The following is a 23,998-nucleotide window of genomic DNA, read 5'->3' on the forward strand; positions in this document are numbered from 1 at the left end:
CGAAGTAAAATCCCCATACACGGCGATTCCGGTGTCCAATTGAGCTAATTCCAAATGATTTGGAAAGTAGACTCACATGCCTTTAATTTAATTCAAGAACCATTCAAATCCGAGTTCCGAGCAGATGGATGCACTCGCTTTACCGAGAGGCATTCTTAAGCTCGCGGAATTTTGGACAAAAATTCGGCCGAGGACAAAAATGCAAAAGAATTAAGTGTAACGGAATGTTTTATTGAGTTGTTAAGTCTTGTTGATGTGTTTTATTGACAAGGTAATAGTATAGCACAAAAGAAAATAACAACAAACATAAAACAAGCGAGTAAATAAATAAATCTAACAAGACAGTATTACTACTTCATGAAACACGAAATTCTCACAAATCGCACACACTTTAACTACCACAAATGATTACCATACATAATTTTCACCATCACAAATGTTTTATCTTCAATATTTAAAATAATGATCACAACAAAATATCACCAGCTAACATTGTAATCAGATCCCACCAAAAGAACCAGCCACCCAACTCGACCTACCAACACATAAAACCAGACGGCAGAATTTGGATTGATGTGACTTCTCCAATTTCTTTTTTTTTTTTCAGTACAAATCCTAAAAATAATTGATATTCTTAGTGAAACGAGTTCCATGGAAAAAGGGTTAAAATAGTCGCGGCGCTGCTACTTATTCAATTACTCGTACGTTGATGTTTGTCACGGTTTTCCTCCATAATTTTCTGCAGCTCTTTCTCACTCTTCGTAATTAGATGCTTGACAAAATCGTACGTGGTAAGCCTAATGCTGGAAAAAAAATAGATATTTTGAGCGTCAAAATGTGACTCAGATAAGGAATGCAAACAAGACTGGAAAAAAAGTAAAATAGCAAACCTAGTTATTTTATAGTGGTCAGTAACATATTACATAGGACCATATTACGCACTGCAGAAATCGCAATTTCTTCTAGAAATTAGATAAGAAGCATAAGGGACATGAAAACCTGCTATTGGGTAGATTCTTCAAAGCGTTTGGCAAAAAACCTCGGTATAATCCTATTAATCCATCTCGAGCCACAATTCCTGTATGTCCAAAACACGGCATGCATCATGAGTATGATGTGGCAAAAAATGTATGCCTCTTTCAAAACCAGATGATTTTGTCGATTTCCTGAGAATTGATAATTAACGAGTAGACCATGACATGTACATAACTTCATGATTTTGTCGAGCATCATCTTAAGCATTGTGAAGTAATGTTATAACTGATTTAACTAAATACTCAGTAGAGCATTGAGCTGGTCAAACTAAATAGTATCTGTTCAGTTGGGAATTTATCATAGAGATGGTGTGTAGTAAAAGGCAGATTGTGCCTTCGACTTGCCTGGAAAGGCATCCAAAACAGTCTTGTAAGGTGACCCCTTCATTTGCATTTGTCTTCTTATGGTGTCTAAAGGATAACATGTCAATGTGGCGATTGAAGCCGAGACTATAGCCGTCACAATAGACGCTTCAGCTTTCCTCTGAACGTTATCGGGCAAGGCCTTTTTCATCCTGGTGTACACATACATCATCAACCGATCATCTCCTAACGTAAACTTCAGTTAAAAATACAAACAAATAAATACAAATAGTACGCTCACAAGTCGAAAACACAAAAATTGACCGCAATATATGGAGCTATCCCGATCAGAGACGGCCCTAGGCCATAGTAAAATGCCCCCACTCCTTCATCTCTGAGCATGTTCATTGCAATCTGAATACAGCACATTGGAAACGTCCTTAAATGTTGAGGTGTATAATTAACTTTCTATGCAAGTAAATCATACCTCAGACATGGTTCGGGAGCCCGGTTCAACTGCTAGTCGTAACCTCAAGACATCTAATGGGTATGTCATCTGCAAAACGCAAATAACATTGGACGGTTTTGTTTTTTTTCTTTTTCTTTTTTTTTTTTTTTTTTTGCAGGGAGATACAAATTCATGTAAAAGCGTATCAGATAAGATTACAAGCAGCGAAGGACATTCGCTGCTATTAACTAGACTACGATACTAGACCAGTCCCGACAGGAATCGGAAAAAGAAACACCAGTTTACTTGTTAGACACCTGCTCACCTATGGGCGCAAGAGCTGGGGTAATGAATATTTTATTAGTACTTTCAATCCATTTGGTATACAAATATAAAATTAACTTACAAAAGTGGATGTCATGCCTGCACATGCACCAGCAGCGAGTCTTCCGATGACAGAGAGCTCACTGTCCTTTTCCCTAAACAGCTTCTGCAAACTCAAGATTTATGTAAGTGAGAGCTTTAACTTCATTTGCACCACGAGATTATCTTCTTGGACAAGGTTTATCGTTACCTTGTAGGTCTCATAGGCAAAAAGTTGGACGGCGCTATAGGGTATTATCCTTATTACCTAGAATGATACCAGTGGAATTTTTGTAATAGACGTATCCCTCATAAATCTTTTCGCAAATCATCTCCTAGGAAAATGAAATTTTCAAATGCCAACGTTATATGCAATGAACCTGGGGGAGATTTCCTTTCCAGTAACCTTTTATGCCTTCTTCTTTCCCTATCATTGTTATGGCCTGCAAAACACAGACTGTTATGCACAATAAGAGGAGATAGATGAAATATTCGAATAAGATGTTTACGTCTAAAATCAAGCACAACCAGAAATTACAGCAAAGACTAGCAAAATTGTTAAACACCTAATGACTAGCTAGCTAAGTCGGTTTCCAAGAAACTCATTATATTAAATTTTCTCTTTTTGTGAGTAGTAGTATTACCTTTAACAATTTCGCAACAGAAACTCAAAGGATATCCTTACCAACATGCCTCTTGACAAAAGAACTTGAGGACATAAATGTCAATAAAGACTCAACAATTACAAACGTAAGATATATGACGAGATGAAGAAGATCTTTACGACACTTATGCCACAAGGTATAATAATATTTTAATACTGAAATACAAAACAATGATGAACGCATCCCATTATCCCTTTGGAGCTATGGGTGGTGGGTTCTCCATTTAGCTAATCAAATCTATGTAATCGAACAGGTGAGAAAGACAAACAAAGCGTGACTCACCTCAATGAAGCCAATGGCTTTCCTAGCAGTTTCCTGTCCAACTCGAACGCCATGAGTCTACAAACATATAGTTTATCCATCAGGGGACTTATTCCCAGAAATAAACAATTCTCATTTTCCCGAGAGAGAGAGAGAGAGAGGAGATGGAAAGTTTGATAATTAGCAGTAATCAGTCATCTTTTTGGTTAAAATGTTATAATATATTTGTTTATCAAATTTTGGGGAATTTAATTGATTTTATTGAATTATTGGTGAACTTATCATTCAGCACACTACGGAATTTGGTGGGGTTAAAGCAGTTCTATAACATTAAAAAGGGGGAAATACGGATTCACAAACTGCACATTTCAGATGATACATATTCAGATATACAAACTAGTCAAAACACAGCAAAGATTCACTTGATTCTGAGGATACCTATCCCAATGAGTTTTATAATACGCATTACAAGTACATTTAGCCCAATATCAAAAGCTCTATAGCTTAATTGAGGAAGTCAGGAGCGAAAAGGGTATTTAGTTATTATGTTTTATGAAAGCGGGTCATAATCAATCAGTTACACAAAACATAGCAAAATCTGAAAGTGCGTTGCACTGGAAATTAAAAAAAAAAATTAAAAAATAAAAAAATCTCGACCCAAGGAAATTTAGTCCAAAATAAATAAGAATCTACCAAGAAAGGAAATGTAGATCCGATAAGAAACAAAGAAGAAAGTGTCAAAACAGAAACCCCAAAAAAGAAAAAGAACCTGCATGAGGAGCTTGACGCGATCGAGCGGGGCGGTGGCGGTCTTTGCGGCGGCGCCGGAGACGGCTCCAGCAGCGAAGAGCGCGGCGTCACGAGGGAAAAGGGCAAGGATCGCCAGAGGGTGCTTGGCGAGCTGGGCCTGCGACGGGGAGAACTCCTTGGCCAGCTCCGGCTTCTCCACAGCCACCGACACGCATGCAAAGCCGCGCCTCCTGAGGCCGGCGGCGCCATGTGGCCCGGCGTTCGTGTTCTTCCAGAGCGGCTCGTGGTCCAACAGAGAAGAGGCGGTTAGGTATGGGATTCTCCGCCATGAAATCACGCCTTTTGAAGTATTTCTTTCGGTGGCCGTCATGGGAATTTTGAGTTCGAAGAAGAGAAAAGGATAAGGAGGGAAAGAGGCCGTTTGACTAAATAAAAGCATAAAATAGACGAATATACACACAAATATGCAATCGAGCACGTTTGTGACGTTACACATACAATAGAAAATAGGGCCGGTTAAAGAAGTAGCCAAAATAGCACCCCTACTTTAAAATTATAGCCAAACTATTAACATATTTAGGAAAATAGCCAATTTATCATGACAACATTCCAATATTTCAATTATACCCTTAGGTTAATATTATTAACTATCATAGTAAATAATATCATCCATAACAAAAAAAATTAGTAAATCTAATTAACAATAACAAAAACTACATTAAATCTTATTTGTCGTAACAAGAATAATAATAAATCTTATTTACCGTAACAAGAACAATAGTAAATATTATTTATCGTAACAAGAAAACAATAAATTTTATTTACCGTAATAAAAACAACAGTAAATATTATTTACCATAACAAGAATAAAAGTAAATTTTATTTACCGTAACATTTTGTAGTTAATCTAACAGAAAAATTATCAGAGATGAGGACTAGTTAATCTAACAGTAAATACGATTTACTAATTATTTCCGTGAACAATCGATGACTAACAATCCGACAGTAAATCATATTAACCATTGAGTAAATCATTCGTTTCTATGGTAAATATGACTAGTTAATCTAACAGTAAATACGATTTACTAATTATTTTCGTGAACAATCGAGAATCATATTAACCATTGAGTAAATCATTCGTTTCTATGGTAAATATAATAGTAAATCTTATTTATCGTAACAAAAACAATAGTAAATCTTATTTACCGTAACAAAAACAATAGTAAATACGATTAACCATAACATTTTCTAGTTAATCACCCATTTGTTTGTTCATCAGCGATCAAAAATATCGAATGGAACAAACCAGGCTGAACTTGGTCTCGAGAGCGGTGTTGACCTCGTCGAAGGCACGTCGGAGGTTAGCGAACTCTCTGCGAGCCTCGTCGGAGATGAGAAGCCTGGCCATGCCGTCCCAATCGATGTTCTTCGAGGCCTTGAAGGTCATTTCGATCACTTTCTTCCCCGGACCGCTCATCTTCTGCGTCGAATGAATCGGCGATGGACGGTGATTCGGATTCGGATTCGAACTTGTTCTTCTTCGCTGCTGGCTGTTTTTTGATCTCCGACGGCGGCGACGACGACGAGGTTCTCGACTTGTGGAACTTCCCGCTGGAGGGGCTCGGCGCGGAGGGGCTCCGGGAGAGGAGGGACGCGATCTCCGAGGCTCGCGCCAAGTTCGCCGCCGTTCTCCGAGAGAGGCACGACGAGGCCTTCGGTAGCGGCTCTGGTCGTTTTCCTCCTCCTCCGCCGCCTCCGCCTCCATCCGGTGCTGTGATCTGAAGAGGCTGATATTAAGGATCAGAGGCTGGCTGGTTAGGGTTTGGGTTGAGAAAAGGGTATTTTTGGTACTACGTGTAATATTGGCTATTTAGCTAAATAAACTAATAGATTGGCTACTATTTTAATATCCCCTCTAACTATAGGCTAGTTATTAACAAATCTCTAGAAAATATCCATTTAATTGAAATATCGTGTTTATACATATGATTATTAAAAGGGCAAACTAGCAACGTAGCCATTTTGAAACATGGTTTTTAGAATCTAGCCAACGTTTGGTTAATTTTACAAAGTAGTCATTTACTGAAATTTACGGGTATAAAATTCCTTATTTACCATTTTCCTTATAAGGTATAGATATAAGTACTAGCCCACGTTTGACTACTAAGAATTGTGTACACGTAATTAATATCTGATGTTTTCACAATTTAGTCGGATATTTAGCCATTTAAGATGAGATTCGGCAGATATTTAGCAAAATTAAAAGAGGAAGCTAAATTTTAATTAATGAATAGGTCAAAGTCAAAACACGTCATTGAATACATGGCATTAACCGTTCAATTTTTGAAATTAAATTTTGAAATTAAAAAAAATTGTTATGCGTGTGAAATTGGTATACCATTTAATGCCAGAAGACTTTCTCTCTCTTCTAACCGTGCATTTCTTCTTTCTCCCTTTCTCTCTCTTCTAAACCGTCACTTTCTCAAGTTTCCCTTTTTCTTTTTTTTCTTTTTTCGATTCTCATCCCTAAACCACCTCTCCGACGGTCCCAAAAAATAACCCCACATACCCCACAAAATGTCTCCATCCCGGAAATAAACCCAGTAACCTTTGTAGCTACCCCACAAAGATTCTAGGATAAAAGAGTATTGAAGGCATCGAAGATTCCAAAAGAGGTATGAAAGATTCTTATGTTTTTTCTTTGGGGTTTTTCGACAGCCGGTTTATTTTTGTTTATTTTTTATTATTGTATATTTAGGTATATTTTCGTGGGTCTAATCTTGTTTTTTTTGTCTTGATTTAGTATTTTTTTTTGTATTTGTCGGGTTATTGTTAAATGGGGGTTTTATTTGGGATTTTTTCGATAACCTGTTTAGATTTGTTGATGTTTTGTTTATTGTATATTTAGGTATATTTTGTATTGGTATGTCATGGTTCTAATCTTGTTTTTTTGTCCTGATATGGTATATTTAGGTATTTATCAGGTTGATTTGTTTAATCTTGTAGTGGGGTTGATTTGTTTAATGGGGGTTATTGTCAGTTTTATGGGGGTGATTTGTTTTGTCGGGTTGTTGGTTTGTTTTTTTGTTTAATGTCCTGTTTTTTGTCCTGTTATTGTTTTTTTCCAAACACTTTTGGGTGATTGTTGATTCTTGGTTATGGTAGGGTGTTTATGGGTCGATTCTTTCTTAATGACCGGTTAATGTTGAATTATCTATTTTTAAAATTGTTTTTGTATGGTTAATTGGATGATTTATGGTGATGATCTGGAGATGGTTTAGTTATTGGTTTATTTCGGTTTATGAGCAATTCAATTGGTTGATGACTTTTAAATTGGCTGAGAATATAATAGTTTAGTTTGAACTATTTATTTTGGTTTGTTCTTGAACTGGTAATGATTTGAACTGATAAATAGGTTAATGAATCGAAGTGTTTATTTTTGTTTATAACGCATTGTGGGAGTGAATAAACAGGAAACAATGGGCAAACGAGGCAGTGGGAGTAAATCTTCAAGGAAAAAGGGTACAAGATCATCAACTAAGGTATGCCCTTATATATAAGCTATGCCATATCTATATCCTGCATAAATATACGTAATAATAAATCAATGTATCGTAGATTGGTGATTTTGTAGTGGATCAAGAATTATGGAACCCAAAAATAAGAATATGTCAACATTCTAAACTGGGAGTTTTGAAGGATCTACTGGCTTGCCTAGCAACTGAGGACCAGAGACGGTTATTTCTTCATGGACCATTTGGAAAATTGACACAATTTATTGGTGACACGTTTCCGAAACAGCTTGCACATTTGCTTGTTTTGCATCAAGTAAACAGCAAAAGAGCAAATGAACTGAGATTCAAAATTGGCGGCAAAATTTTAGTCTTCACACTCTTTGATTTTCTCCTCATGTCAGGTTAGTATTTGGTTTAATTCTCATGCACTTGTTTAATTTGTATTGTAAATTAATGTTTATTTGCGCATATTGGTGTTGTAATTTATGTTATTATTTGATCAAGAACTGTTGGTTTTCATTTGAATACGGGGCTGAATTGTGATGAAATTCCAGTACCAAATAAAGAGAATTTGGGGAACAACTTAGCAGGATGTTTCATGCCAATAAGAGACATGCAATTACCGGGGACTCTCTTAGTACTCTTGAAATCAATCCTCCAAGCGAATGATGAAGAGAGGGTGTCGCTTGTAAATTTGGCTGTAGTTGAACACCTCTTGATGCCGAAGCAACCAAAAGTGTTGATACAGCAAGAACATCTCCGACTTGCTGCCAATCCCGGAGAGTTTGCAGAGTATCATTGGGGTCGAGCAAGTTTCAATGCACTATGTTCTTCGATGCATAGTATCTCGTTGAAGCTTTCCTCGAAAACTTTGACAGGTTATGATATTGGAGGCTTTATTTATCTGTTACTTGCATGGGCATACGAAGTGATACCAGCCCTTGTTGATCAAGAATTCACTACAAGAAACAACAACGTGAGCTATCCAAGAATTTTCAAATGGACGTACAACAATAATCCAGATTACGATGATCTTGTTGACAAGATATTTGGTAATGGGGAGGTATGGTATAACTACATTGTTAATTTTTGTAAATTATTAATTCTTGTTAATACATATTGACTGTTGTTAACTTCCGTAAATGTAGATTGAAGTGCTTACTATAACAGCCACACGGGAAGAACAAGATATGGGTCACACGGAAAGAGAGGTAGTTGATGGTATTGCTGAACAAAACACACCAAGCCGAAAAGGAAAAGAAGCAGTAGGGACTTCAGAGAGGAATGAAGATAGTGATCCAGTGGTATTGGAAAAAATAGAAAATCTTTTTAGAGGATATGAATACATATGTGTTAAATTTGAAGAAACAGTGAAAGAGGTAAATGATCTGAAACGAAAGCATACTGAAGATATGGAAGAAATCAAAATATTGAAGAACAAAGTTCAGCTCCTAGAGGAAGGACAAAAAGAAACAAGGATTGAGGAGGTAAATTTCTTGAACAATCGAAAAATCTTGTTTACATAACATTTATATGTAATCTAACCATGAGTATTGCGTACACAGATTTTCCAAGATGCTAGTGGAAATATGAATTTTGAAGACATCATGGCGACAGAATTTGTAGAAGAGGTAACTTTAAAATTGTTATTTTGAATAGATGAAATGTGTTTACTTTGGTAGTTTATTTTAGTAAATTTATGTATTTAGGATGATGGTGTCGAGGATGACGACAATACCAATTACGAAAGCAATGTTAACGAAGTTGAGAATCCGGAGTCCTCAGAAACCATGGCTGAAGTAAGTATATCCCCAACATGCTCAAAATGAGTGTCTCTATTGTTTATTGAACATGATAATGATTTTCGAGTTGTGTTTTTTTGCTTAGATAAAAAAGTGGATACCAAAAAAAGCATCTGAAATTAAGGAGGCAGCTGCTGCAACACCAAAGGATGCAACCAACCAGACAGATGAGATAACACCTCCGGTAAGTTTTCAACATTTTAAAACTTTAATAAATATATTTATTAATGTTTGGCAGTAACAAGTCTTGATATAAATAGGGTGTAGAAAAACTGTCACCATTATTCGGAAGTTTAAAAAGCGCTCAACATTTGAAGCAAGCAAGTGTGAACTTAAAAGAATTAGCCCAAATTAACCGTAATTAACGGTACGGGTTTAGATTAACTGAAATTAACACAAAGTTTGATTATATTTACAGGCAGAAGTTACGCAGTTAAACGACGATTTAGCATTTATGATAGACAACATAAATCTTTTTGGTGTTTCGATTGACTCTAGAACTGAGAATCTTTCTCAGGTTCAACCGCAAGAGTACATTCAAGCTGTTGCGCCAAAGAGGTCAGCTAGAATTGCCAAAATTCAGTCTGAGCCATCACAAGACTATGGACGGCCAAAGCGGGCTACAAAACCTTCAGCATTGACAAAGACACCTTACACTCAAGAGAAGAAGACGAAAAGAAATGAAGGAGAAGCAAGCAGCCAACCAAGTTTCAATTTGAATATTGATGATATTTAGACTATTATGTTAACTTACTAAATTCTACAACTTATGGTCTAGTTTTTGTGATTTCAAAATATAAGAAATGATCTTTATATTTAAGGTCATTTAACTTGGTTTTATTATGTAAGATTAGCGGAATGCATGAAACCCGCCTATTTTGGTTTGTGTTTATGATAGAGATGTTAGTTAATTTCTATGAATTAAATGTGCTTTCTATATGATTCCGGAGATGGTTTATTTATGTTAATTACGTATAATTATTTTTTACTTGTGTACTGAGTGTAACGTGTAGAAAGTAATGTGTAGATACATAGATGAGGAAAAACAAAATAAAAGGGTACCATAATTGAAGCTAAAATAAACAGAAGATAGATAAACGAGGCTTAGAATAAACGATTTAACGTGACAAAATTAACAGAAATCAACCAAGTGAATTTGAATAAAGTGTAACATAATTTACAGAAATAAACTAGGTCAAGAGGTAAATTTATTCAACTATTAAAAACCAAACTGAATTGAAAAACAAAAATCCAAAACATAGTTGTACTGAAAATGAAAGAAAAAAAATAAAATAACTACAATTTGCAAGAACGCTTATTATGTCCCGCTCGTCCACATTTTCCACATCTTTGATGATATGGATGAAAGGTCTCACTCTTAGCACGATATCGCTTCAGTTTCGGTCTTCCTGCTTGAACTTTGTGAATTGGAGGATGAATTAGTTGAGCTTCGGGAGGTAAGATCCAATCTCCGTCATGTTCAATTGGGTTAACGTCCATGGAATACGTAGCAACATAACCCTTTTGTGTGTAATATTGAGGTATAAAATCCATTGGCTTGAGATTCAACCTCCACAAAGCAGCAAAAGCATGCGAACATGGGAACAAATCCAATTTCCAAACACCGCATGAACAGGTTTTGTTGGCAACGTCAACAACCTTGTGAATAACCCCGTCGATAACTTCAAACTGGTCGGCATTGATCGGCTCCACCTGGACAGTGATAAATTTATGATAATTAACAGAAATTTACAAAATGCATGGAATTAACAAAAATTTACAAAAATTAACACTATGACGCTTACATTCATAGTTCGTGCATCCGCTTCAGCCTTCGTGAAGAGGTTTAGAGCTTTACCAGTAAGTCCAGATACCATGAGAGGGATTAAATTTCTTTTTTCATTAAACCACCGTTGTAGCAAACTTCTAAAGCTCAAGACAAGACAAGCTACGGGCCACCCCCGAGCTTCTTTCAAGACCGAATTGAGACATTCGGAAATATTGGTAGTCATCAAGTTAAACCTTCTACCAGGAAACATGCACCTTGCCCACAATTGTGGATTAGCATCATCAATATATTTTTCAATTCTAGTATTACCAGCCACGAACAAACCCCTCCAATACTCATATTGTTTAACAGTATACGCCTTTGCACTGTTATAAAACAAAGGTTGTGTCACGCCCCGACGAGTCGTTTATTTAAATGAAAACACGTGAAATTTTTTTTTAAAACATAAATGACACGACGTCATGACAAACCTTTCGTATCTACACACAACAACATCGTATTGACTTAAAGTCTACATGCATAAACGACATAGTGAAAGAAACAATCTACTTTACCTCTAGGTCTTAGACAGACTTCACAAAACATAACCATTTTCACAAAACATTATTCAAAACGATTTCTTATTAGGCCCATCAGGTCAAAATAGCCCATATACGAAGTCTCGTCTACGTGGAAGCGCTCGCCAGTCAACCCGCTACCGTATAAACATCTTTTAATCACATCCCTCACCTGTATCACAAAAACGAATGAGCTAACGCCCAATAAGCAGAAACAATGCATGTGATATGATTTTCACTTCAAAACCCAAGCAAGTTTTTCTCATCTTTTCCTCTCTTTAAATCTCTTCTTAATTGCGCGCAAGGTGTGTGGTCCTCTCGCATACATGTATGACTAACGTCGCAGCTGTAACGTGCCCAACACTATGACATACAGTCCGGAGGTCGCAACCATAAAGTGCCCAACACTATTCAAATGGTCCGACGTGACCATAAGGTACCCAGTACTACATACGGTCCGCTCTTCGAAGTCATAAGGTTCCTAGAACTATTCAAATGACCCGATCCTTCGTGAGACCGATCCTATCTCGCGAAGTTGTAGCTAACTCCCCGATCCTAGGAGCTAGCCAACCATTCATGGACGATCCACAACACACATCCTTCTTTCGAAAAACCTCGTTTCTCGTAAAACTCTTTTCCATTTTTAGATGAGATGCACATGAATGCAAATGCAATAAATGCAACAATCACATATCATATCATGTAAATGCAAGCACATAAGCAGCACACACAACACATTGTTTTTGTGATACAGTTGAAATGTTTCTACTTACATGGATACGATTCTTTCGAATCTCGAATCCTTCTCTTCCAACAGAAAGAGTCCTTTTCTTTACTTCACGTAGCTTCGTCCACGTAATATCTTTACGCTCGCTGCTATCCTTGTAGCAATCTGGACTTATCTATAGAAGAGTAAGATCGAACATGGAGCGTATTCAGTATCTCATCCCTCGGCATACTAACGTACATACTTCTACTGGAAAGAAAGCTCATAATGAACGTATTCAAACGTCCTCCTAGTCACACTACTCAGAGCGTCTCAAACACGAGCAATCAAGAACACATGAGATCATAACAGAGATACAGAAAGAATTGGTGCCTAAAGATAATAAGATCTCGACATAACTTCTCTGACTTAAGCTAAGAAACGTCTCATACTATTCGACCACCTATTCTTTTGATTGGGCAAGGCCCACTACTTAGAATAGGTTCCCGAAGTCGAAACTAGAAGAAAAGAACGTAATAAGAAATTATTACGAACTATCTATAGCATACAGAAGTTATATGAAAATAACTCAAAACGATACTTTTCAAATATGTTCTAGAAAATATTTTTGACTTGTCTCTTTTTATTGACAAGTTATAACCATTTGAGAAATGAAGTACATAACTTAAAAACCTTCCATTTAAGATGAACCAAGTCGTTTATTTTAAATATCTAACCATATATAAATAATCTTGGATTCGATTTAATAAAATGTTTATGAAATAACCGAACCCTCTGTTCGTAGTCGAACCGTTCTTTTATTTCTATTTTCGTGCGTAAATAAAACATTTCTCGTTGTTATTCTTTTTTTTTCCAAATTAAAAGAGTCGAGCTTATAGTCGAACTCGATTTTTAATACTTAAGTAAATAAGAATACTAAATAATTATTTGAATAATCAACGAGTTTAATAATGATAACATACTAATTTATTTTTCTTAACAACGTATATCAAACGGGTTTGACTATAAAACATAATAATAATAATGTACTAACTCGAAACACTCGCACAACTTAATCAAAACTTCGTAACTAACTCGAAAAAATAAACTACTTAATAACGTCTTAGACTCGAGTCGGAACTCGGGAAATTTCGACTCGTTAACACTAGGTAGAGACTCCCGTAAACAGCCCCCCGAGAGCCTCCACAGCGTCGCTGCCGTCCCTGGCCCAACAGCTCGCTCCAACCGAGCCGATGAACCACGCTGACCAGCCCCGTTTCGTTGTCGCTCGCGCAGCACCTCCGCCAATCTTCGGACAGCCTCCTCGCCGTCCCGAGCCGCTGCCCCGATCCCTGTTCAACCTACCTAAACCGAGCCTAACTCTCGACGAGAAACTCGCAACAAAAAACGATTTAATAACTCTATAACAAATCTGAAAAAACATATATCACACTATAACCATAATTCCTAATAAACACACTTCTCATATTCTAATCGTCATCACAAACAACTTCACATCATTTCGATCCAAAACACAACAACAAAACGCTTAACAATTCCAGCCCACACAACACTAACAGTCTCGAATCATCAACAATAACTTCGACATACCATCACAAAATCTCCAGCCAACCACACGGCCAACTAACACACCCAAAACATCAAATCCGACCAACCACTAACCAACCAGAATTTAATCCAAAATCAAGATTCTTAGGATCATCAAACACCAATTCGAGCACAAAATCAAATCAAGGAGTATCAAACACGTTCATAATTGAAAAGCCCCAAATTCCAACCCTAACTTCAAAATCAAAACAGGGCAAGAACGAATTCTCACCTTACTTCATGAAATTGGGTCTCCTCAGCGCTCACTCCCTCTTTTCCCGGCGTCTCTCTCGGTCCGGCGTCCTTGGCGTGCTCGCGGTGGCTCACTTCCTCTCGGTCCGAGCGCGCGCGTGAGATTTGGTCTCGGTGGCTTGCTGTCGGCCAAGCTTCTTCTTCCTCCTCAAACTCTTCTCCTTCACTCACTCTCGCTCTCTTTCTCTCTCGCTCCCTCGATCTCTCTCTCCCTCGCGTTCCCTCTCTCTCTTCCTTCTTCTTTCTTCTTTTTTTTCTCTTCTCCTTTTCTTTTCTCCTGATGCGTTTGGTGTGTTTGACACGGCAAGGATATTGCTCCAGGAAGGAGATAAGTCTCCAACTTGATGACGTGGCAATATATACTTATCCTCCTATTTAGCATTTAATCCCTTTTTTTCTTTGTTTTTTTTTTTTCTTGTTTGTTTGTGTGGCAGCCGAGTGATTTAAATCACTTGAGGAAAATTCTAGCCCATGATGATGTGGCAAGGATAAGAACAAATGCTAAAGTTCCCAAAAACTCCCACTTGACCCTCTTTTCTCATTTTTATATCAAATGGGTCCAAAAAACCTTACAATGTAGTCCTTACCATATAATTATTATTTACATAAATAATAATTAAAATTCGATATCTTACAGGTTGTATGTATGATTTCCCAAATTTACTTTTCATGTTAGACCACAAGTGTTGCATGCATATAGCATATTTGCACTCGGGAAACACAGAATGCACCGCCTTGGGAATAGAACTATTACGATCAGAAACAATAACCATCTCATCTCGAACACCATATGCATACCTTAATTGAGATAAAAACCAATGCCATGACTTATCGTTTTCAGAGTCAACAATTGCCATGGCCAAGGGAAATAAATGGTTATCTCCATCTTTGGCGGTAGCAAGCAATAAAGTGCCACGGTACTTGCTTTTCAAGAAAGTTCCATCAACCGATATGAGCGGACGACAATGTTTCCATCCATGTATAGACGCACCTAGGGCCAAGAAAAAGTACTTAAAATGTTGTTGGTCATCAACCACGATACTCATAAAAGTACCTACACACATTGAAAAATAAACAGAAATTAATCAAAACAGACCAGAATGTATGTGTAAATAAACCAAAATTAATCGCATTGCCATTACCGGGATTTGTTTCTTTTATCATTTCAGCAACTATAGGCAAGTGCGAATATGATTGACTGAAAGAACCGCGAATCTTTGTTAAAGCTTCAGCACGCCCTTTCCAAGCCTTAAAATAGCTGATTTCAACCTTAAAACGTGTGCGCATAATATCAATAACACCCTTTGGTTTAATGGAATCAGTTTGATCACCCATGAAATCTTGCTTGACCATTTTGCTAATCAAATTGGATGAACATTGTCTGTTTGTTGCCGAAGAGACGTGACTGTAACAATTATGAGTCTTCACAAAAGTACGAATAACCCAAAGCTTTGATTCACGATATACAGTTGCATTCATTTTCCAAGGACAATTTGAAACCTTACAAATCAAGTTATAGTGCGAATTGCTTGATCTAGACACTCTGACCTCAAAATTATTCCGAACGGCTAGTACGCCAAAAGCATCGACCATCACCTCTTTATTGATGAATAGATCATTAACATTCAAATCAATGTTCATCGGGAAGTTGTCGACATCAACCTGACCAAAAAGAGTCAGTTTTGAATCTTCAGATAAATCTTCTTCGTCGTTCGAAACAACTGAAGGTGATTGACTAAGCCTATGTCTCTCAAACGTTAAAACTGAGAAAATATAAAAAAAAAAATTAAAAACGTTACAATAATCTAGAAGACATATTATTGATGATTTAAGAGTGGACATACTTGATTCAGTCAAAGAAAACTGAGAACCATTCATGATGCTCTTTCGAATAAATCTGTGAAACAATATATTCAGCGTTAACATGATGTAACATATGTAAAAATTTACTTATTTTAAAAAAATAAACCATTCTCACCAGTGAAAGTGCGATAAAATTTCTTAAACACGACAAAAAGTGGAAAGGAACGTTCAATTTAAGGCGGAACAGAACAATTCAAATTTTGAATTGCGTAGCAATTTGATCCAGTGAAATAAATGTGAGCGATATATTTCAAAATTTTAGCTTTAAAAAAAAAACAAATCTAATCCCTAAAAAATGGGATAATCTTCCAACTAAAATGAACCAATCTGATGTAACGTTGATATATTCTCCTTTCCATTAAATGTAGCTATAAAAAAGGAAGGTCAACTTATCATGATTCAATTCCGTGAATAAATATAATTAATACACGGAATATATTTATAAACCGAATAAAAAAAAAACAGAATATAACAATATTGGCTATATAACCAAGACTCAAATGTGGGCTAGTCATTTTGAATTGAAAAGAAGGCTAATATAGTAAATACAATCTTACATAAATATGCCACGTCGTCAAAATTGGCTAGATTCGAAAAATAAAGGAAACGTTGGCTAGTTTACAATTGCAATGTTTGATGTGGCTTAGATTGACTAATTTTTCTTATTAAAATATTAAAAATGTCCCTTAGCATTTTATTATTATCAATCAAGGTTTTAAATGTCATTTTCGATGTCATTTCGAGCCTCCTAATTTAAGAAAAATCGACACGCATTCCAAACACTGAACAAAAAAATGTGAAAAATTGCAAATGAAATACCATTTTCGATGGAAAACTGAACACAAATAATGTTGCAAAAATAAATGAATATATATTTGTAAATATAGTCCAAATTTAAAATACTTGCAATCATATATATCTAGCATAAATGTTCAATACTGAATGACATACAACAAAATTCATCCTAAAATAAATGCGTTCTACACACATATAGTTACAATAGAAAATGAAATGTATCAATAAAATCTTGATGGACGTCCCGGTTGGATAAAACTCGGTTGATTTTCTTGAAGCTTGCAAAATTGGCACCATATGAAATGCCCCTTGTACAATTGTTGGAAGTTATGAACATGCATGTTGTAATCGGCTTGATCGTACCTCATGGCATCACTTCTGAGTGGACATCCTAGTACACATGCTATAATGTGCTCAGTGCCGAACTGATCTATGCGTACACTGAAAGTACGACACCCATTGTTGTCAATGGTGCCCACAAGAAGAGTAGTAGTCGCTACTTATGTACATTTGATGTAATAAAGTCTTACGAAGACTCTTGCTTGTAACTGCTGAATAATTAATAAAAGTTGAAACGTTCATTCATTCTTCTTTGCCTGTTTGAAGCTTTATCATAAACTAAAGTCTTTAGTCCTTAAACAAACCTAACAACAAATGAAGAGACAAATGTAGATTTGCATGAACAAACTCTTCATGGTTTGCTTAAAACAATATATTCGCGATCTAAGGATCAAAGGACTTTTGATCTCAGTACGATTGTTAGGAGAATCTATGATGTCTAGTTATGGGGCATAGAGTGGTGGAGACTCTATAGTTCTTCAAGGTATCTTCTGAAGGTACTGAATCGACCAATGCACTTCTAGAGACAGAATAAGAACAAACCATTTAACCTCTTATGTTTCGAAGTCACTACGTATGAATTGCATCGTGCTTACTTCAATCCTTAAATGAGACATGTCATTTCGTAGCTTACATATTCTCATTTGAGAAAGTCAGAGTTCTAGAGTCACTATGTGATATAGACAAGACCTATTAGTGAAGTACTAAGTTATGAAAATGTTATGAGTAACTTTGTGAAGATCTCATAGATATGGAATTCATGTACAATATTGCTGAAATGCAATGTATATCACCTCATGCTTTGTCCCTTGGAATGTGAATAAATGAACTGGCCAGTGTCAAAATTGAGTCATGACTCTTTTGGATGAATCAATGTGACTTGTTAGCTCCTCGTCAATACATTTTTTCTAACTTATTCACAAGCGACAAAGGAGTTGAGGAAATAACAGCTAGAAGGGTAAAATGGTAATTTTTTGGAAATTGAGTAACATTAAATAGGTGTTTTAATTTGCTCAATTTAATTTGTTCACTAAAAGACAAAATAGTGTGTTATTGATTGAGAAAGTGAGTTTGTGTGTGGAAAGAGTCCCACATGGAACAAAATACTAAGGTGAATGAGAAAGTGACGATCTGGACTGGACGAAGTGACAAAGTCATTTCAGCTCGACTGGGCGAGGTCGACTGGACGAAGTGACGAAGTCATTTCTGCTCGACTGGGCGAGGTCGACCTCCAGGTGAGCTCGACTTCCAGGCGAGATCGACCTCCAGGCGAAACGGCACGATCCCCGGGCTTTTCGCGACGATTCTCGCCAACGGTTGCGCCTCCTCATTTAGTAGTTATTTTGGTTACCGTTCGAACCAACGGTCACGTCACTTCGAAACGAACTATCGTTTGGCCAACGGTCGTGTCGTTTGCGACTATAACCGTAGTTCGACTGAAACAGTGCATCTGTTCATCGAACCTCTTCGCAAACAGGTACGATTGCTTATATAATCCGACTTCGGATTCAGTAATCGATACAGGTTTTCGAACCAACTTTCTCTCTCCCCGAAACACTTATCCAGAAACATAATTCTTGCTTATTTTCGGATTTTCACTCTGTCTTGGTGCAGTCCGAACTAGGCTTGTCGTATCCTGCGGTATTCTTGTACAGAAACCTTAAGACATTTTGGGGTACTCGAAATACTATAAGGAAAGCGTTCATATGCGTGATTCAAGCCTCGAAGTCTTCAATTTCGAAGAATTATCCAACAATCTTATAGTATCTTGTGATATGGCTACCGAGGCGTCTGTTTCGAGTCTGAAAGTGATGAGCCAGGACTTCGTCAAGTTAGATCGCTTCGACGGGACCAACTTCACCCGCTGGCAGGACAAGATGCGGTTCTTCCTCACTGCCATGAAGATCTTCTACGTGCTCGACCCGACGTTGGTGCCCATCCCAGAGCCGACGGACGAAGATGATGACGAACTCAAGGCGGACCGGAAGAAGCGTCAAGAGGACGAGCTGCTGTGCCGGGGTCACATTCTGAACACATTGTCAGACCGACTCTACGATCTCTACACCGACAATCCATCGGCGGTCGAGATATGGAAGGCTCTCGAGTTCAAGGCCGAAGAAGAAGGTACCAAAAAGTTCCTTGTCTCGAGTTACTTTGATTTGAAGATGTTTGATGACAAGCCTATACTTGCTCAAGTTCATGAATTGCAAGTTATCGTCAACAAATTGAGGACTGTGAAGATAGATATTCCGGAGTCTTTCCAAGTTGGTGCAATTATTGCGAAGTTGCCCAATTCGTGGAAAGGCTATCGGAAGAAACTTCTTCATAACACCGAGGACTTCTCTCTGGAGCAAATCCAGAAACATCTTCTAATCGAGGAGGAATCGAAGATGAGAGAGAAGACGACGGATGCCGGTACTTCTAAGGCCAATGCGGTGAGTGCTAAAGGCAAGAGGAAGTGGAATGACAAGGAAGGAATTTCGGGTTCCAAAAAGGACTCGAAGAAATTCAAGCATTCCGGTCGAGCTGGGTCCGGCAACAAGCCGTGTCCAAGGGGTCCTAAGGGGGCTGCTATGTATGTGGCAAACCCCGTCACTATGCTCGAGATTGTCGACACCGCAAGACGGATGTGAAAGAGGTCGTTATGACCGATACTAACATAGTCGCTACGTTGAGCGAACTCATGGCGGTCAAAGGCAAGGTTCAAGGGTGGTGGTACGACACTTGTGCTACCGTTCACGTCGCCTATGATAGGGCTGCCTTCAAAACCTATTCTGAAGTCAACGATGGACAAGCGATTCAGATGGGAAACGAGCATCGCTCTCAAGTTGTCGGCATCGGGAACGTGGATCTCAACTTCACCTCCGGGAAGACGGTCACTTTGACCAATGTTCTTCATGTTCCGGATATGTGTAGGAACCTAGTTAGTGGCGATCTCCTAGGCAAACCGGGGATCAAATCTGTGTATGAGTCGGGCAAGCTTATCTTGACCCGTAATGGTGTATTTGTTGGCAAAGTCTATTCCAGTGAAGGGATGGTCTAACTTTGTATTATTGACAATGTTATTAATGAAATTTCTCCTTTGGCTTATATGGTTGTTTCCGTTTCTTTATGGCATAGTAGATTAGCACATATTGGTTTTAGCACTATGAAAAGATTAATTAAATGTGGTTTAATTTCGTGCAAATCTGATAAATTAGATAAATGTGAAATATGTGTGAAATCTAAAATGATAAAGAAACCGTTTTATAGTGTAGAGAGAAATTCTAAGTTGTTAGATCTTATACACTCTGATATATGTGAATTTAATGGCATGTTAACCCGTGGGGGAAATAGGTACTTTATTACCTTTATTGATGATTGCTCTAGATTTACATATGTGTATTTATTGAAACATAAAGATGATGCTTTCAATGCTTTTAAGGTGTATAAGGCTGAAGTAGAAAATCAATTAGGAGTTAATATTAAAGTCCTTAGAAGTGATAGGGGCGGTGAATATTTTCCTAGTGATTTTAATGCTTTTTGTGAAGAAAATGGTATTGTTCATGAATGTTCCGCACCTAGAACACCACAACAAAACGGTTTAGCCGAACGTAAAAATAGGACACTTCAAGAGATGATAAATGCCATGTTAATGCATTCTGAATTACATTTTAGTTTGTGGGGTGAAGCTTTACTTTCCGCATGTCATATTTTAAACCGTATTCCTTTGAAGAAAACCCAAATATCTCTGTACGAGGTATGGAAAAGGCGAAAGCCGAATATTGGGTATTTCAAAGTGTGGGGGTGTCTAGCCTACTACAAAAACATGGATCCTAAAAGGACCAAGTTGGGTCCTCGAGGGATACGAAGTGCTTTTATTGGCTATGCTACGAATAGCAAGGCATATAGACTTCTAAACTTAGAGTCTAATGTCATAGTAGAATCCCGAGATGTGGAATTCTTTGAGAATCTTACCTCGAAAGGAAAAGAATCTCAAAATTCCACTAATGAAGAACCTCGACTAGGCGAGCTCGATCTCTAGGGAGGATCGACCTCAAGGCGAGCTCAAACCCCAGGCGAGCTCGACCAGCAGGAAGGCTCGACCTCAAGGCGAACTCGAACCTCAGGCGAGCTCGACCTCCAGGCAGGTTCGACCTCCAGGCGAGCTCGACCCCAGGTGAGCTCGACCCCAGGCGAGCTCGACCCCAGGCAAGCTCGACCTCCAGGTAGGCTCGATGCCTCGAGAGGAAAGTTCTTCTACGGTAGTTGTAGAACAACCCGAACTTCGGAGTAGCAAAAGAGTCCGTAAGACTAAGGAAATAGATTCTCGCCTCATTTCTTTTTACCTAGTAGAAGGAAATAGAGAGAGTTTTGCTCGGAAAATTCCTATTATTCTTCTTATTGAAGATGATCCTAAGACTTATTATGAAGCTGTGGCTTCTCGAGACTCTGCCTTTTGGAAGGATGCTATCCAAGATGAAATGGATTCTATTATGTCAAACCACACTTGGGAGATTGTCGATCTACCCAAAGGGTCGAGACCTATTGGGTGTAAGTGGGTGTTCCGAAAGAAGTACCATAGTGATGGTACTCTTAACACTTACAAGGCTAGATTAGTAGCCAAAGGATTTCGACAACGAGAAGGAATTGATTAGTTTGACACATATGCACCGGTAGCGAGGACAACAACAATTAGAGTGTTGTTTGCCTTGGCTTCTTTGTATAACCTCAATGTTCATCAAATGGATGTCAAGACGGCATTTTTAAATGGAGATCTCGATGAGGAGATTTACATGGAGCAGCCGGAAGGTTATGTGCTTCCGGGTAATGAACAAAAGGTTTGCAAACTTGTTAAATCCTTATATGGATTAAAACAAGCACCCAAACAATGGCATCAAAAGTTTGACTCAGTCATACTTTCGAATGGTTTTGTTCCTAACGTTTGTGACAAGTGTTTGTACTCAAAGGTGCATGGTAACCTTGTGATCTTCCTACGTCTCTATGTTGATAATATGTTGATCATTAGCAATGAGATGAAAGGAATATTAGAAATGAAAGATCTTGGACAAGTTGATACTATTTTGGGTATCAAGGTTCGTAGAACCAGTGGGGGTTATGAACTTAGTCAATCACACTATGTTGAAAAAGTGCTTGATAAGTTCAAACATTTAAATTTCAAAGAAGTGAACACCCCATTTGATCCAAGTGTAAAACTTGAAAAGAATGATGGAAGGGCTGTGGCTCAATTGGAATATGCTAGTGCTGTTGGTTGTCTTATGTATTTGATGCAATGTACTCGACCAGACATAGCATTCGCCGTTAGTAAAATGAGTAGATTTACTAGCAATCCAAGTACCGAGCATTGGAAGGCCATTGGGATAATTTTTGGATTTCTTTTGAAAACCAAAAATCTTGGACTTCAATACGGTCAGTTTCCTGCCGTACTAGAAGGATATACTGACGCAAGTTGGATATCGAGTGTCGGAGATAACAAATCTACGACGGGATGGGTGTTTACACTTGCCGGTGGGGCAGTTTCTTGGAAATCTAAGAAACAAACATGTATCACTCATTCGACCATGGAATCAGAGTTCGTGGCTCTTGCTTCCGCAGGTCAAGAGGCTGAATGGTTGAGGGATCTTCTTTTAGAAGTTCCATTGGCTAAAGACAATATATCAACCGTGTCGATACATTGTGATAGTCAATCAACTTTAGCTAGAGCATACAGTGAAGTGTATAATGGAAAGTCTAGACATATTAGTCTTAGACATGACTATGTGAGGAAATTGATTAAAGATGGAATCATTTCGCTCACATATGTGAGATCAAGCTTCAATATTGCTGATCCGTTCACTAAACCTCTTGCAAGAGATTTGGTGAAATCGACCTCGAGAGGTATGGGTCTTAAACTCCTTGAGTAGCGATCTGACAATGATGGCAACCCAACCTAAGGTTAGGAAATGACTAACAATAGGTTCAATGGGTACGAACAAGTCGTTGAATTGGATATTCGTAACATTATATAATAATGTTGACTGTTACAATCGGGAGGTTGAGTTTCTTAACTCTTAATGAAGTTCAGTCTTGAGGACAAGTATCTATACGTAACAGAGATACTGTAAGAACTTCACCTATGTGAATTTCGGGATGGTGCCGTCCCAAAGTGAGAGTTGGAGTTTCTCTCATGAAAATTTCACGAGACAGGATGAGCACATGGCCATTAACGGTGCTAAGCGTGTGATATAGGCGAAGAACACTAAAGGGTGTGTGTTGAGTAACACCGATTTTATCATAAGGAAAATAGGTTCAAAGCCTAGCTACCTAATTTCCGATAAAGTCTTGTGTTGCTTATACTAAGGATAAGTTCAAATCGAAAGATACTTAAATGTACTAACACTTTTTGTTTCTTTTCTGGATTCTATTTTGACATTTCTGAACAAGTGGGGGATTGTTGGAAATTGAGTAACATTAAATAGGTGTTTTAATTTGCTCAATTTAATTTGTTCACTGAAAGACAAAATAGTGTGTTGTTGATTGAGAAAGTGAGTTTGTGTGTGGAAAGAGTCCCACATGGAACAAAATACTAAGGTGAATGAGAAAGTGACGATCTGGACTGGACGAAGTGACGAAGTCATTTCAGCTCGACTGGGCGAGGTCGACTGGACGAAGTGACGGAGTCATTTCTGCTCGACTAGGCGAGGTCGACCTCCAGGTGAGCTCGACTTCCAGGCGAGATCGACCTCCAGGCGAAACGGCACGATCCGCGGGCTTCTCGCGATGATTCTCGCCAACGGTCGCGCCTCCTCATTTAGTAGTTATTTTGGTTACCGTTCGAACCAACGGTCACGTCACTTCGAAACGAACTATCGTTTGGCCAACGGTCGTGTCGTTTGCGATTATAACTGTAGTTCGACCGAAACAGTGCGTCTGTTCGTCGAACCTCTTCGCGAACAGGTACGATTGCTT

The 23,998-nt window shown here is 38.0% G+C and overlaps 2 protein-coding genes and 1 long non-coding RNA gene across 4 annotated transcripts; all 3 read right to left on the reverse strand.

The window, feature by feature from the left end:
* Positions 1-324: 324 nt before the first annotated feature.
* On the reverse strand, positions 325-4,256 carry LOC149404079 (Mitochondrial substrate carrier family protein). Its single transcript, XM_089606995.1, has 10 exons — positions 3,844-4,256; positions 3,096-3,152; positions 2,529-2,591; positions 2,360-2,416; positions 2,192-2,275; positions 1,825-1,893; positions 1,639-1,751; positions 1,380-1,549; positions 1,000-1,078; positions 325-803 (listed from the first exon to the last, which is right to left on the reverse strand). Exons 1-10 carry the CDS (start codon positions 4,192-4,194, stop codon positions 692-694), a joined length of 1,155 nt encoding a protein of 384 aa, XP_089463121.1. The 5' UTR covers positions 4,195-4,256; the 3' UTR covers positions 325-691.
* An 8,861-nt stretch (positions 4,257-13,117) lies between these two features.
* LOC149404080 (uncharacterized) lies at positions 13,118-14,427 on the reverse strand. Of its 2 annotated transcripts, none has more exons than XR_016302049.1 (2): positions 14,034-14,427; positions 13,118-13,575 (listed from the first exon to the last, which is right to left on the reverse strand). It is a non-coding gene; the product is annotated as an uncharacterized LOC149404080 (long non-coding RNA). The 2 variants fall into 2 exon arrangements; XR_016302048.1 differs by having other exon boundaries at positions 13,118-13,587.
* A 74-nt stretch (positions 14,428-14,501) lies between these two features.
* On the reverse strand, positions 14,502-17,079 carry LOC149404081 (protein FAR-RED ELONGATED HYPOCOTYL 3-like). Its single transcript, XM_089607391.1, has 5 exons — positions 17,075-17,079; positions 15,898-15,950; positions 15,196-15,816; positions 14,689-15,107; positions 14,502-14,585 (listed from the first exon to the last, which is right to left on the reverse strand). The coding sequence occupies exons 1-5, from the start codon at positions 17,077-17,079 to the stop codon at positions 14,502-14,504; spliced, it is 1,182 nt and encodes a 393-aa protein (XP_089463517.1).
* Between the last annotated feature and the right edge of the window lie 6,919 nt (positions 17,080-23,998).

Source organism: Urtica dioica, chromosome 2 (genome assembly GCF_054948205.1).
Source record: "Urtica dioica subsp. dioica isolate 48M chromosome 2, U.dioica_male_clone48M_v1_H2, whole genome shotgun sequence".
Taxonomy (NCBI): Eukaryota; Viridiplantae; Streptophyta; class Magnoliopsida; order Rosales; family Urticaceae; genus Urtica; species Urtica dioica.